The 14,697-nt window shown below is 40.2% G+C and overlaps 1 protein-coding gene across 2 annotated transcripts; it reads right to left on the reverse strand.

The window, feature by feature from the left end:
- Positions 1 to 651: 651 nt before the first annotated feature.
- pfn2a (profilin 2a) lies at positions 652 to 10,073 on the reverse strand. Of its 2 annotated transcripts, none has more exons than XM_041895680.2 (3): positions 9,749 to 10,071; positions 7,581 to 7,773; positions 652 to 2,647 (listed from the first exon to the last, which is right to left on the reverse strand). In XM_041895680.2, the coding sequence occupies exons 1-3, from the start codon at positions 9,875 to 9,877 to the stop codon at positions 2,550 to 2,552; spliced, it is 420 nt and encodes a 139-aa protein (XP_041751614.1). In that variant the 5' UTR covers positions 9,878 to 10,071; the 3' UTR covers positions 652 to 2,549. The 2 variants fall into 2 exon arrangements, with proteins under 2 accessions (XP_041751614.1, XP_041751613.1); XM_041895679.2 differs by having other exon boundaries at positions 2,552 to 2,981; positions 9,749 to 10,073.
- Positions 10,074 to 14,697: the final 4,624 nt, after the last annotated feature.

Below are 14,697 nucleotides of genomic sequence, written 5' to 3' on the forward strand. Positions count from 1 at the left end.
TCATGGCTGGGTCTTCCAGCATGACAACGACCCAAAACACACAGCCAGGGCAACTAAGGAGTGGCTCAGTAAGAAGCATCTCAAGGTTCTGGAGTGGCCTAGTCAGTCTCCAGACCTGAACCCAATAGAACATCTTTGGAGGGAGCTGAAAGTCCATATTGCCCAGCGACAGCCCCGAAACCTGAAAGATCTGGAGAAGGTCTGTATGGAGGAGTGGGCCAAAATCCCTGCTGCAGTGTGTGCAAACCTGGTCAAGACCTACAGGAAACGTATGATCTCTGTAATTGCTAAACAAAGGTTTCTGTACCAAATATTAAGTTCTGCTTTTCTGATGTATCAAATACTTATGTCATGCAATAAAATGCAAATTAATTACTTAATCATACAATGTGATTTTCTGGATTTTTGTTTTAGATTCCGTCTCTCACAGTTGAAGTGTACCTATGATAAAAATGCTTTGTAAGTAGGAAAACCTGCAAATTCGGCAGTGTATCAAATACTTGTTCTCCCCACTGTATATTGTAGGATGTCTTGCACGTTTTCCCACATCTCCTACTCTGTAATGCTGCAGCATTTGTCCCCTAAAGATCAGTCTGATCAAATAACTCAACTACAGAATTTAATCAGTTAATAAACCAAGGAAACACAGGGTTACAGTTCTGGTTGGAATAACTTTTATTTGATCTGTCTGTAAACAAAGATGATTTATCAATTTACAGCATTTCCCCAAATTTAGAAAATGCACATTTCATAATTTGGACTGAATCCAAATGCATAAGGGGGAAGAAATTGACAATAAATTATTTTTTGTTATGTACATAGTCCACAAAGCCTTGTGTGTATCGGTTGATGCCAAAATATCCCGAAGGAAAGTGCCATTGAAGTTAGTCCTTGCTGGGGCAGCAGTTTAAACAAAAATCAAACTCACAGTAGCAACAGATCAGATCTATGTTATGGCACAGGATACAGTTTTTCTTAGAAAGTTTTCACAAGACAACTTACTAGTGTTCTTATTCCAACCAACACCATTTTTCATAAATTGTGTACACACTATCACTATTTTTTTTCATATTTTTTTATATACTGTTAAGTACCGTGCTATGACAGTTGCTGATACATCGTTGATGATAAGTAGAGCACAAGGCAATAAATTCAAACATTTTGTTGCCCAGCAGAGCTTGGGTTTACAGTCAAATGCTTTCAGTGAGAATACTCTGGTTACCACAGATGTCAAATGAGACTGCAATTTAATCTGCTAACGACAAATTATCAGTAAATCAATTAGTGTTTTAAAGTCATCATAAGAACCAGTAAGTGTTTTACAGTCATCTGAAGTATAGAGTCTAATGATTACAGTCAAACAAAGGAGGCCAACAATCATCCTTCACAATGATTTGAAGTAATTCTGAAAAGCCCCCCCCCCTCTAACTGTGACATAACAATTGGTCCTATGGAAAATATAACTTGCCAACTTTACAAAACATGGTTATGTAGTGAGTCGGGACGATGCACTGTGCAATACCAGCAGCGTGAAATACAATTGCAGGAGCTGGCAGATGGAAGATAAGTGCCTGAGCTATTGCAGAGATGGAATGTCCATGGAGACTTCAAGATGTAGTGAGGGTTCATGGGAGTAATTTCTATCCCCCCCCCCAAAAAAAACTCTGCAATACTGATTTGATCTGCCATTACAATATTCCAACACCACAATGACTTGTAAGACCACATTCAAGTTACAACAGCAAAAGCTTTTGATGGAAGACAATGTAAAATAAAAAAAAGTGGTCTGACTCAGGGGTTTCAAGGTGTATGTATAGAGGATTATTCTGGATTTATGATGTATGTAGTATCCAATGTCAAAGCAAGAAACAGAGGGCAAGGACAGTTCAGCTCTGTATGGTTAAAGACCGGGTTGGGGTCAATTCCAGTCAATTCAGGAATTACACTGAAATTCCAATTCTCTTCAATGCTTTTAAATTAGGAAAATTTGGAATTGGGTTAACTTTCTGAATTGTCTGGAATTAAAATGGAATTGACCCCAACCCTGCTAAAATATATGCATGCAACTTTCAAAACCTGACATGGAAGCCACCCTTAGGAAAGGAAAACCATACAGGCCGGTTATCTCTTTAGTATGCTCAGAAGGCATTGTCCCATCCAAAACTATCTGCACCAATGAATGACAGCCATTTAAGGTGTGCTTCCTCGTCATTTCCCAATTGCTAAGTATTTGTTTATACAAGCGGAGTCCAAATTTTGTATACACTTTTTATTACATTTTTATTCATTTCTTTGCACATTTGTCTTTTGTTAAATATAAACCTCAACTACTTGTTATTGTAGTGTCAGAAATAGAGTTGAGTACATTGTGTTAATGCTCTGAGAAAGTACGGGGATATAGGAGCAAAAATCATGAATTAACATGGGGGAAAAAATAAAGGGTGTACATAAAAATGGAACTGGGGGAGAGATGCGTCTGCTAACTAATCCTGGAAGTACTGTCAACAGAATGAGGATGAGGGAACTGCTAGGTGGGTAGAGAGGCTGCCTTAAGATCCAGACTTCCTCAGGTGCTCAGCCATAGTAAATGCTTTCTTGTTGAGCTGTCCGCCATGGACACCTTCTTTTCCCATGACTAAAACCAATGCTGGAGCACACAAGGAAACAAAAGGAAAAATGACAAATTGACAAGAAAGAGTCTTTTTCCCTGCTAAGAGCGGGGATAAAGGTGACATAGGATCTTACCACCACCACCACCACCACCATTACTCTTCATTGCTATTAAAGTTTCCACGACATTTGACTGCTTGCAGGAGAAATCTTTACAGCAATATTTTTTTTGTCTTTTTGTCCCTCAATATTAACTACGCACGCTTGGTGACACTAGAACCCTGAATCCCTCAAGTATTTTGCCATTGAGTATGCCTTCTTATTCAATCCGCCTCCGTGGACCCCTTCTTTGCCCGTTACAAGAACCAAGACTGAAAGAGAAGAAAGGAAAAAGGGAAAGTTGAGGTGAAAGGTTAAAGGGAAAATTGAAGTGAAAGGTTAAAAGGGAAAGAGTCAAGTGAGGAAAATAAGGTTAGTGATCCTATGGAAGTTTACAGCTGGCATAACAGAAGTTAAAGAAGGTTAGCGATCCTATGGAAGTGTACCAGTGTTGCCCCTATATTCATTTCGCAGCGGTGGCCCACCACTGCTGAATTGTTGCTACCGCTGCAAAAAATATGATAAGATATATATATACACTACCAGTCAAAAGTTTGGACACCTAGTCATTTCAAGGGTTTTTATTTTTACATTGTAGAATAATAGTGAAGACATCAAAACTATGAAATAACACATATGGAATCATGTAGTAAACAAAAAAAGTGTTCAACAAATCAAAATATATTTTATATTTGAGATTTTTCAAATAGCCACCCTTTGCCTTGACAGCTTTGCACACTCTTGGCATTCTCTCAACCAGCTTCACCTGGAATGCTTTTCCAACAGTCTTGAAGGAGTTCCCACATTTCCTTCACTCTGCGGTCCGACTCATCCCAAACCATCTCAATTTGGTTTAGGTCGGGGGATTGTGGAGGCCAGGTCATCTGATGCAGCACTCCATCCCTCTCCTTCTTGGTAAAATAGCCCTTACACAGCCTGGAGGTGTGTTGGGTCATTGTCCTGTTGAAAAACAAAATGATAGTCCCACTAAGCCCAAATCAGATGGGATGGAGTATCGCTGTAGAATGCTGTGGTAGCCATGCTGGTTAAGTGACTTATTTAGAATTCAAGGCACACCAGAAAAGCACCCACACACCATAACACCTCCACGCTTTACGGTGAGAAATACACATGAGGAGATCATCCGTTCACCCACACCGAGTCTCACAAAGACACGGCGGTTGGAACCAAAAATCTCCAATTTGGACTCATCAGACCAAAGGACACATTTTCACCGGTCTTATGTCCATTGCTCGTGTTTCTTGGCCCAAGCAGGTCTCTTCTTCTTATTGGTGTCCTTTAGTAGTGGTTTCTTTGCAGCAATTCGACCATGAAGGCCTGATTCACACAGTCCCCTCTGAACAGTTGATGTTGAGATGTGTCTGTTACTTGAACTCAGTGAAGCATTTATTTGGGCTGCAATATCTGAGGCCGGTAACGCTAATGAACTTATCCTCTGCAGCAGAGGTAACTCTGGGTCTTCCATTCCTGTGGCGGTCCTCATGAGAGCCAGTTTCATCATAGTGCTTGATGGTTTATCCGACTGCACTTGAAGAAACTTTCAAAGTTCTATACATTTTCGAGATTGACTGACCTTCATGTCTTAAAGTAATGATGGACTGTCGTATCTCTTTGCTTATTTGAGCTGTTCTTGCCATGCTTATTTGAGCTGTTCTTGCCATAATATGGACTTGGTCTTTTACCAAATAGGGCTATCTTCTGTATATTCCCCCCTACCTTGTCACAACACAACTGATTGGCTCAAATGCATTAAGGAAATAAATTCCTCAAATTAACTGTTAATTGAAATGCATTCCAGGTGACTACCTCATGAAGCTGGATGAGAGAATGCCAAGAGTGTGCAAAGCTGTCATCAAGGCAAAGGGTGGCTATTGGTAGAGCGCGGCGCTTGTAACGCCAAGGTAGTGGGTTCGATCCCCGGGACCACCCATACACAAAAAAGAAAATGTATGCACGCATGACTGTAAGTCGCTTTGGATAAAAGCGTCTGCTAAATGGCATATTATTATTATATTATTTAACACTTTTTTGGTTACTACATGATTCCATGTGTTATTTCATAGTTTTGATGTCTTCACTATTATTCTACAAGTAGGTGTGTCAACTTTTGACTGGTACTGTATACATTTCTCCCGAGACGCGCTTTTAAATGGATAGTTGTTGGCTCAATGACTGGATGTCTATGGGAACAGCTAGCAAGTCATTGCTACCACTGCTGAAAGAAATCCTAGGGGAAACACTGTACAGTTGGCATTACAGAAGTTAAAGTTATGGCTTGTGTGTTACAGGTAGTGATGGGGTTAATTTGATATTTTATCGATAGTTCCATATCGGGATATTTTTTGATAATATATCGTATCGTTTTGACAATGTCACAATATTATTTTTGCGCTAGTCGGCTTCTACATGCACGAAAGAACTCCAGTATTTTTCCTTCATAGCTTGATCTCCATCTTCTTTTAAATAGGGAGCTAATTTGTTTTAAGCACTTATTTCCCTGACTGATCAAAACTTCTCATGGCCCTGTCTTGTCCCTCTGCAACAGACATATGGTGAGCAATATGTTTGGAACGTCGAATCTCAATCACAATATTGAGTCACAATACATATAGAATCGTGACAATCGCAAGAAAAATCGTATCGGTGAGGTCCATGGCAATTTCCAGCCCCAGTTGCAGGGAAGAGCATGAATGGAGGGAAATACCCCAAAAAACTTTGCCAGTGGTCAAAAAACCTACAACACAGCTAACTATTTGTATAATATATTATTTTTTAGGAGGACAACACTTTTTATATTGCTACGCTATCAATCATCAATGTCATTGCCTGGATTCAAGCATGTCAACAATGTACAGAATTATACAGACCTGACCTTAACTTGAAGAATACCGCCTGAGAGTTGTTTTTATTACTATAAGGTCTGAAGCTTTACATTAAACCAAGTAGAGCCCATTCTTCACAAGTCCCCTGACTACTTGCAAATAACTTCCAACACACACTTGCAAATGTTTAAGATACATTTTTCATACAGATAAATTATGTAACTGAACAGAAGCTGTTCAACTTTACAGACACCAGGAATAAGCCAAATTACCTCTAATTTGGTATGGCAAAAAAAAGGTGTCTACCCTTTAGGAGTGTATGCAATATGAAGGCACCAGCATGTATAATCTCTAGTTTATTAGGCCACCTTTTGCAGTGTCATCATAACTACTCTACAGAGCACCTGTTTCACTACATGCATATAGGACCTTCCCTCTGAGGAGTGGGGGTCCCGTGTGGCTCAGTGGGTAGCGCATGGCGCTTGCAATGCCAGGGTTGTGGGTTTGATTCCCACAGGGGACCAGTACAAAAAAAGTATGAAAATGTATGCACTCACTACTTTAAGTCGCACTGGATAAGAGTGTCTGCTAAATGGCTAAAATGTAAAATGAGTTGAATGTGCCTAACATAAGGTAATGGGTGGGAGATGTGTGTGGTATGTTTTTAAAGCCACTTCTACACTGGAATCTTACTCAGGGTTATAACAGGGTCCTACAGGGCAACCATTTTACTCACATAGGCGACTACATATTTTGCTGTGCAACCTGGAATTTGTATTTAGGAGCACCAGTGTGCCTAGAAGAAATTAAGGACTCTACATTTTCAAAATAGGCGCACACGTGCTCATTGTAAAAAAACGTCAGTGTAGAGCCCTATATTAAGTGGTGGAGCCCTGTATTAAGTGGTGGCAGAGGCAGAGTGGCACAGGGAGATTGGACAGCCACCTACCATTTCTATAAATAATACTTGGCGGTATCTTGCCCAAAAACATTTGAGGCAGAATAACAAATGCACGTAGCATATGAAAAATGTGACATTGCCTTGAAGATGGAAGTCCATGGACTGCTAGTTTATCAAAATGTAGGCTACAGACTCGTTTTGCTTGTGGAGAGCCATTTTAGGCTACTGTTCAGAGCTTAGATATAATAAAGTTAAACAGACTACCCTGATAGCATCTAAAATGTTAGTGAGGTTGACAACCACCCAAAAGGGGCAAGAAGAAGAATCAGAAAAGGGTAAAGATCCTGAAGGTTGTTGATTAGACTCAAATGACAGACGTTAGTAAGCACCACAAAGGCAGATGGACTTAAGAGACTTAAGAGCAAATCTTGTCTTCTAGTTTCTTTACTTCTGCCATTTCTGATGTCATTTCAATACACTAACTTGAATGAGACTGAAGCCTAATTCACAACGAGCATTTTTCTCATACAAAGCATGGATCTTCGGATGTAACATTATGAACTTTGCCTCAATGGACACATCTTGCTGACCGGTGATGAAATTCAACAAGTTCTCTTTGATCTCTATCCGAAAGTCACAGCAATGTCCTAGCTTAAACTGTACCCATTGACTATATTGATCAATCAAATTGCACATGTTCATATTTCCCTTTGCAATTGACATGCTCAGACTACCGATATAGGTTGTGCTGTATTCTGTATCATAGTAGAAAAGCTGCATGTATTAATATGAGAACAGAGAGCATTAGAGAATGAATCATCACCACCAATCTGCAAGATTCTTGCATTGACTGGAAGGCAACACTTGAGTATGTTGGGCTCCGTTAGAAAGGCAGCCCAATTCTGATATTTTTCACTAATTGGACTTTTGACCAATAAGATATAAAAATTAAAAAAAATTAAAAAAGATCTGAAAAGATCTGATGTGATTGGTCAAAAGACCAATTAGTAGGAAAAAGATCAGAATTGGGCTGCCAGTCTAAACGCAAACTAATAGCCCCAGATCCATCCTACAACGTTGCAATCACTGAAATGTTTTGTTTACCACTAAAAGTAGTCACCCTTTACCTTTTCCGGCTTTGCCTACAGTAATGTTGTATGTTGGCTCTCCTCCTTGACTCTTTGTCCTGATGTCCATTGTCCAGTCCCCTTCACTATGGAGGCTGTCTCTGATGACCGAGCACTTCTTCGAACCCAAGGTCATGCCATTGGTGAAGAAGCTAGTCCTGTCCTTTCCAATGAGGACATCAATTTCTTGAGGCTGAAAAACAGTTAAAGTGCACACAAAGTTAATGCAGATTAAAAAGTGGACATGTAACATTTAGAAATGCCAGCACTACTAAAATCCAGATGAGCACCCCATTCCAGATGCTTTAAGTCATATTTCAAAAAGAGGGTATGGCATCTACCAAAAAGACCGCATCAAAAGTATTTTATAATGCATAGGTGCTATTTTAATTTTTAAATGCTGACGGGTTTCAACTTCAATATTTGTCAAAGCTTGCTTTTTTGGGGGGGGGGGTGGGGGTGACTACCCTGACCCTGTTCTCCCACGCACACTGCTGTGGTCACCACAGGTGTAATCATGTTCGCCCATATTGATTATGTTAGTTGATCAAGTTTGATGGGGAGTACGAATGTACTTTTGAACACATTCTGGATTAGCAGTTTGTTTGAATACACCCAGGGAATAATGAATAAGTACCAAATCACTAAGCCTAATATAAACCACCTACCATATGCCACCTCCAGCATCATTTTAGAGAATTTGGCAGTACATCCAACCGGCCTCACAACCGCAGACAGCGTGTATGGCGTCGTGTGGGCGAGCGGTTTGCTGATGTCAATGTTGTGAACAGAGTGCCCCATGGAGGCGGTGGGGTTATGGTATGGGCAAGCATAAGCTACGGACAACGAACACAATTGCATTTTATCGTTGGCAATTTGAATGCATAGAGATACCGTGACCAGATCCTGAGGCCCATTGTTGTGCCATTCATCCGCCTCCATCACCTCATGTTTCAGCATGATAATGCATGGGTCCACATCGCATGGATCTGTACACAATTCCTGGAAGCTGAAAATGTCCCAGTTCGTCCATGGCCTGCATACTCAGACATTGAGCATGTTTGGGATGCTCTTGATCGCCGTGTACGACAACGTGTTCCAGTTCCCGCCATTATCCAGCAACTTTGCACAGCAATTGAAGAGGAGTGCAACATTCCACAGGACACAATCAACAGCCTGATCAACTCCATGTGAAGGAGATGTGTCATGCTGTATGAGGCAAATGGTGGTCACACCAGATACTGACTTTTATTTTATTTTATCCACAACCCTACCTTTTTTAAAGGTGTCTGTGACCAACTGATGCATATCTGTAGTCACAGTCATGTGAAATCCATAGATTAGGGACTAATGGGTTTATTTCAATTGACTGTAACTCAGTAAAATATGAGAAATGGTTGAGTTTATATTTTTGTTCAGTATAATTAGTAAGCTCACCCATTGTGGATGGCATGGGGAGCCGCCATCTTGGGAAGCAACAAGCCAAATTAGGTCCTGACTTGCGTAAAACGTTTAAGCACTCTTTCTGCAACTAGTTAATACAAACTACTACCAAGCACATACTTAGTTACCGAGCTAGAACATTATAAATGTCGTAATGTATAAGCTAAATTGGCTATGTTCTCCAAATGGAAACATTGGGTAGCTAGCCATAATAACTAGCTAACACACCAGTATAGAATAAACAGATTAGGCCGCTAGCTAGTAACGCGTTGGCAAGACGAGCATAGGTAGGTAGCTAGCCACATTAGCTAGTTGGCTAAATTAACTACTAGGCGGGTATCTGACGTTAACTTCAGACCACGACACTCATTCATTGTGTCTAACGTTAACGTTAGCTAGCAAGCATGACATCTAGCCCGCTAGCCAGGCTAATGCCGGACAGCTAGTTAACATTGTTAGCAGCTAGGATAAATCCACAACAGTTTTAGCCTAATATTATTGCCCAAGTCACATTGTACATATTTGACGTTAGCAATAGCAAGCTAGCTTGCTAACTTATCCAGCTTTAGCTCCTAGCTTACTGGCCAAACGGAATGGGCGGTGGAGCTAGTTAGCTAGCTAGCAAGCGAACTCGTTAGCTAAACTAGGTCCGGAGAGGTTGTGATTATCCCTGCCAACATTCATTCTGATTTACATTTGTTATTGTTTCCCCTTTTATTTCTTACCGTTATGTTGCTAAAAGTACCACCGGCATGTGCTGCCCAAACGTATTTGGCGTCCGTATACCCAACAATGGCGGAATCCTGACAGCTGCCATCGGCCATCAGGTTATCCACGTAGCTTTGCCAAGACATTTTGGAATTTGTTGAAATAAACAGCTCCCTATGAACTCCGAAGTGTAGTTTCTGGGATAAGATAGTTACAGCCGATTTAGCGCTGTTTACGGATCAATTTAGTGTCTACAATTGTACCCCCACTTCGACGTTCACACACGTCTTGGCTCGGGCAGTAAAGAAAGCCAATGTAATCAGGCAGCGCATGGGTGTAGTCTGCATTAGATCACTCCGCACAATGGACTCACTGGCGCTTTAGCATAAGGGGCGGAAGAATAAAACCGTACTGCACTTCAGAGTTCTCTGGAGTGTCTTCAAGGTTTTGTATAGCATTGGATTGTAGTCCTTACGTGTAATCTATTTTTCTGGAAAATATTTTGTTGTCAGTTAAATTTAGAAATTCATAGACAGGGTGAGTGACTATAGCATGTTGCTGTAGTAACGTAACAACACCCTTCCTGATTTGTGGACCTCTGTATATTATTTCACACAACATTGTAATAGAGTACCACAGTTTGAGTCATAATACCCATAAAACGTAGCGGTCAAACAGGGAAATTGTTCCAATCAATTTTCCACCATTCATTTTCCCCATAGGGGATTTTAGAAACACTTAAAATAGGGCTGTGTTTTGTGTAGGCTTACCCTGGCGTGACGTTTTGATAACCATGTAAATCTCTCTAGGCCAAGGTGGTGAAGTTATTAATTACATTTTGGATGGTGTATCAATACACCCAGTCACTACAAAGATACAGACCTCCTTCCTAACTCAGATGCCGGAGAGGAAGGAAGCCGCTAAGGGATTTACCCACCTGGTTACTTTAAAACAGTTACAGAGTTTAATGGCTGTGATAGGAGAACACTGAGGATGGATCAAAAACATTGTAGTTACTCCACAATACTAACCTAAATGACAGAGTGAAAAGACGGAAGCCTTTACAGATAAAAAATATTCCAAAACATGCATCCTGTTTACAATAAGGTACTAAAGTAAAACTGCAAAAAATTTGGCAAATAAATGAACTTTATGTCCTGAATACAAAAGTGTTATGTTTGGGGCAAATTCAACACAACACATCACTGAGTACCACTCTTCATATTTTCAAGCATGTTGGTGGCTGCATCATGTTATGGGTATGCTTGTCATCGGCAAGGACTACAGAGTTTTTTTTTACAGGGCACAGGCAAAATCCTAGAGGAAAACCTGGTTCAACCTGCTTTCCAACAGATACTGGGAGACAAATTCACCTTTCAGCATGACAATAACCTAAAACACAGGCCACACTGGTGTTGCTTACCAAAACGACATTGAATGTTCCTGAGTGGCCTAGTTACTGCTTTTACTTAAATTGGCTTGAAAATCTATGGCAAGACTTGAAAATGGTTGTCTTGCAATGATCAACAACCAACTTGACAGTTTGAATAATTTTTTTAAGAATAATGTGCGAATATTGTACAATCCAGGTGTGCAAAGCTCTTAGAGATTTACCCAGAAAGATTCACAGCTGTAATTTCTGCCAAAGGTGCTTCTACAAAGCATTGACTCAGGGGAGTGAATACTTATGTAAATTATTCATTTCTGTATTTCATTTGCAATACATTTGCAACATTTTCTAAAAACATGTTTTCACTTTGTCATTATGGGGTATTATGGGTGAGAGAAAAAATAACATTTGAATCAATTTTGAATTCAGGCTGTAAACACAACAAAATGTGGAATAACCAAATACTTTCTGAAGGCACTGTATACCATATGTATCCTGTACATAAAACGAATACAACTTGGAACTTACAAATTGTATGTAGAGCATTTCACTATACTGTAGGTCTCAGAATGCATTATTAGGAAAAACCTCATATCATCCACCACCACAGCTACTTATTTGCACCCAGCAACCATTCTGCACCAGAACGCTCCCAGTCACCACTGTGATGCAGTGGTCTAAGGCACTGCATCCGCAGTGCTAGCTGTGCCACTAGAGATCCTGGTTCATATCCAGGCTCTGTCATAGCTGGCCGCGACCGGGAGACCAATGGGGCGGCGCACAATTGGCCCAGCGTCGTCCAGGGTAGGGGAGGGAATGGCCGGCAGGGATGTAGCTCAGTTGGTAGAGCATGGTGTTTGCAACGCCAGGGTTGTGGGGTTTGAATCGCACGGGGGGCCAGTATGAAAAAAATATATATATATGCACTCACTAACTGTAAGTCGCTCTGGATAAGAGTGTCTGCTAAATGACTAACATGTAAATGTAAGCAGAGTTGAGCAGTCGGAAATCTCGCTCATTGCTTGCACTGCTCTGGCGCTCCACGTCCTTTCCAACTGTTCCACTAAAATCCGCTCCTCTATCACAGGAAGAAAACTGCAGCTCCAAATTCGCTCCATTCATTAAAATCACAATTTAACTAACTTTTTATGACTACCTGGACCTACCATTTGGTTTTGAAGTATTGAAACCAAACCATATGATTTGAATGAAAAGTATTATAATAAACATGAAAAGGTGTGTTTAAGAAGCGCTCATCATTTCAAATAGGCTACATGTCATATTAAACAGCATATAAAGACTCTTAATAGGTCAGGAGCCAGACACTGAGCCTTAGAAGGAACAAAATGAATTATTTAGGCTATATTATTTCAATTATTTCAAGGCTATAGCCTACAAAGAAATACATTGTGAAGCGTTTTCGAGTGCGACACACTAGGCTGGTAGGGAGTCATGGACATTAAGCGCTCAGCATTTAAACAACATTTCGTTGTATTAAATCACTATAGTCTATACATTGTGCAAGTATTGCTTAGAATTAAATACAAATTAAACAATAAATGCCTTATTAGACTTAGTCTACAGTGTCTTTGAATTCATTTTTGGAAACACCAGTTTGGCGATGGCGCCTGGAGAGCAGGCCAGCAGCGGAGAATATCCTGTCTGTGCTGGCAGAGCCACTGGGAATGCTAAACACCCTTTTGGCCACTCTTGCCCGGCTGGTAGGCCTAAAGGTTTTTAGGCAAAATAACCAAATCAAAACTGAACGCTCCTTGATAGTTGTAATATGCCAGGCTTATTGGGACAAAATCCATTATGACCTATTGTATAGATAATAGAACAAAAATGAAGGAAACTTTTAAGATATCTTGATTTTTTGTTTATAAATACTTTGCTACAATGACACACTTAATTAGCTACCCACCTATTTCCTTTCTTTTAGCATGTGCATATAGTAAGTACACTATCATGCTTTCTGGATATGTGTCTTTTCAGATTCCAGAATTATTATTTAGTTGTGGACATTACATCACCGCACTCCCTTTTCCCTTTGTGTTCGTCCTCATCTTTGTAAGTCCTTCTTGATTGTGCACCTGCGTGTTTTATTAGTTTCTTTCTGAAAATATTTAGTGAGCTCCATGACAGTAGCTAAAGCAAGGGGCTATAGCAGCACACAAGTACACTACAAATGCATGCTGGGCCGGGCATGCCCTGAGCTTGTGAAGTGAGCGCTACTGGAGCGCTATTGGAGCGAAATTAGAGCGGGCGCCAAAGGCAGCCTTTGGGAATCTCGCTCAGTCAAATTGGGCACGCTCTGCTCACATACTCTCGTCACCACCATCAGTATCATCACCATCAGTATCATCACAGCTGATAGGTGAAGGCCTGAGGGGTAAATGTGACGTTATGCGTATCATTTAAGCTACACCAGAAGCATTGAGATAAGGCCTCTATGTATACTGTACAGTACGAAATATTGAAATTAATTTCCAAACATGTTGCAACTGATTTTTTGTATCCTAAAAAAGAAGACACCATTTCTAAGCTAATGTTATTGATGCAGATGTAACCTCTAAAACTTCTACATCAACATTGTATAAATGTCTGGTTCTCTATGTCAGGGTTATGGGTTCGATTCCTGGGGCCACTCATGTGTAAAATGGATGCACGCATGACTTTAAGTCGTTTTGGATAAAAGCATCTGCTAAATGGCAAATATTATTATATATTATATTATATATTATTATATATTTCCATTGGTTGCACACAGGCCGATTTGAAGATATTACCAAAGATACTTAAACTAACCCCTTTTGTCTGTGATATTACTGTGTGAAAACGAATGCAAACGAATACACTAGAAAACCTGTTTGTCTGTAATATGTTTAAATATATGCAGTTTTACCTAAAAAGGGCAAGCCCCTATTAACTCAAACCTGACAACCGAGTTTCGAGGAAATGTAATAACAACATTCCCTTTGTGCTGCTAACAATATTATATATACATTTTCTAAACCGCATATTCCCATCGAAATGTAATGCTTAAGTTCCCTAGTGACAAAGAACACTGTCTATATATGTCACTACCTGATGCAACGCCAGAAATATGTCAGACATGTTACGCAGACTATGCAGGGTTACGCAGTTTCCTTTTTCAAATATAAGAAACCGGTGCTTCAATATAACTAACAGAATTTAAAAATCTCCATCAAAATCAGTCAATTTAAACTAGAGATATATATTTTTTTGCATGGGCTGCGTCTCAATCCACCACATCCTCCTTTGGATGCCTTCCGCAGCTGAGGTGGAAGGTGGCCGAGCTATAGTGGTGTTTGTCAGACCATGAGACATCCCGAAAATCGAGCGTCTCACGAAAACGGCTGTAGCGTCGGGAATGGTTTGGTCTACAAACTAATATGACCAATCCACAAGTGACTCCTCTGAAGATAACCCCTACTGGTTTAAAAAATGAATGGAAGTACAGAGGTAGTTTTGTGCCTACCCCCCAAAAAGGGGTTAAATATGTGTAAAACAAACATATATATATATATATTTCCTGAACTTTCTTATATTTCC

This window comes from Coregonus clupeaformis, chromosome 14 (genome assembly GCF_020615455.1).
Source record: "Coregonus clupeaformis isolate EN_2021a chromosome 14, ASM2061545v1, whole genome shotgun sequence".
NCBI lineage: Eukaryota > Metazoa > Chordata > Actinopteri > Salmoniformes > Salmonidae > Coregonus > Coregonus clupeaformis.

Excerpts from the sequence above, each read along its gene's own strand:
- pfn2a (XM_041895680.2), bottom strand. The coding sequence starts at position 9,877 with ATGTCTTGGCAAAGCTACGTGGATAACCTGATGGCCGATGGCAGCTGT. Across the intron at positions 7,774-9,748 it reads GTACTTTTAGCAACATAACG|CCTCAAGAAATTGATGTCCT; the intron begins GTAAGAAATAAA and ends ACTGTTTTTCAG. Across the intron at positions 2,648-7,580 it reads TGTAGGCAAAGCCGGAAAAG|CATTGGTTTTAGTCATGGGA; the intron begins GTAAAGGGTGAC and ends TGTGTGCTCCAG.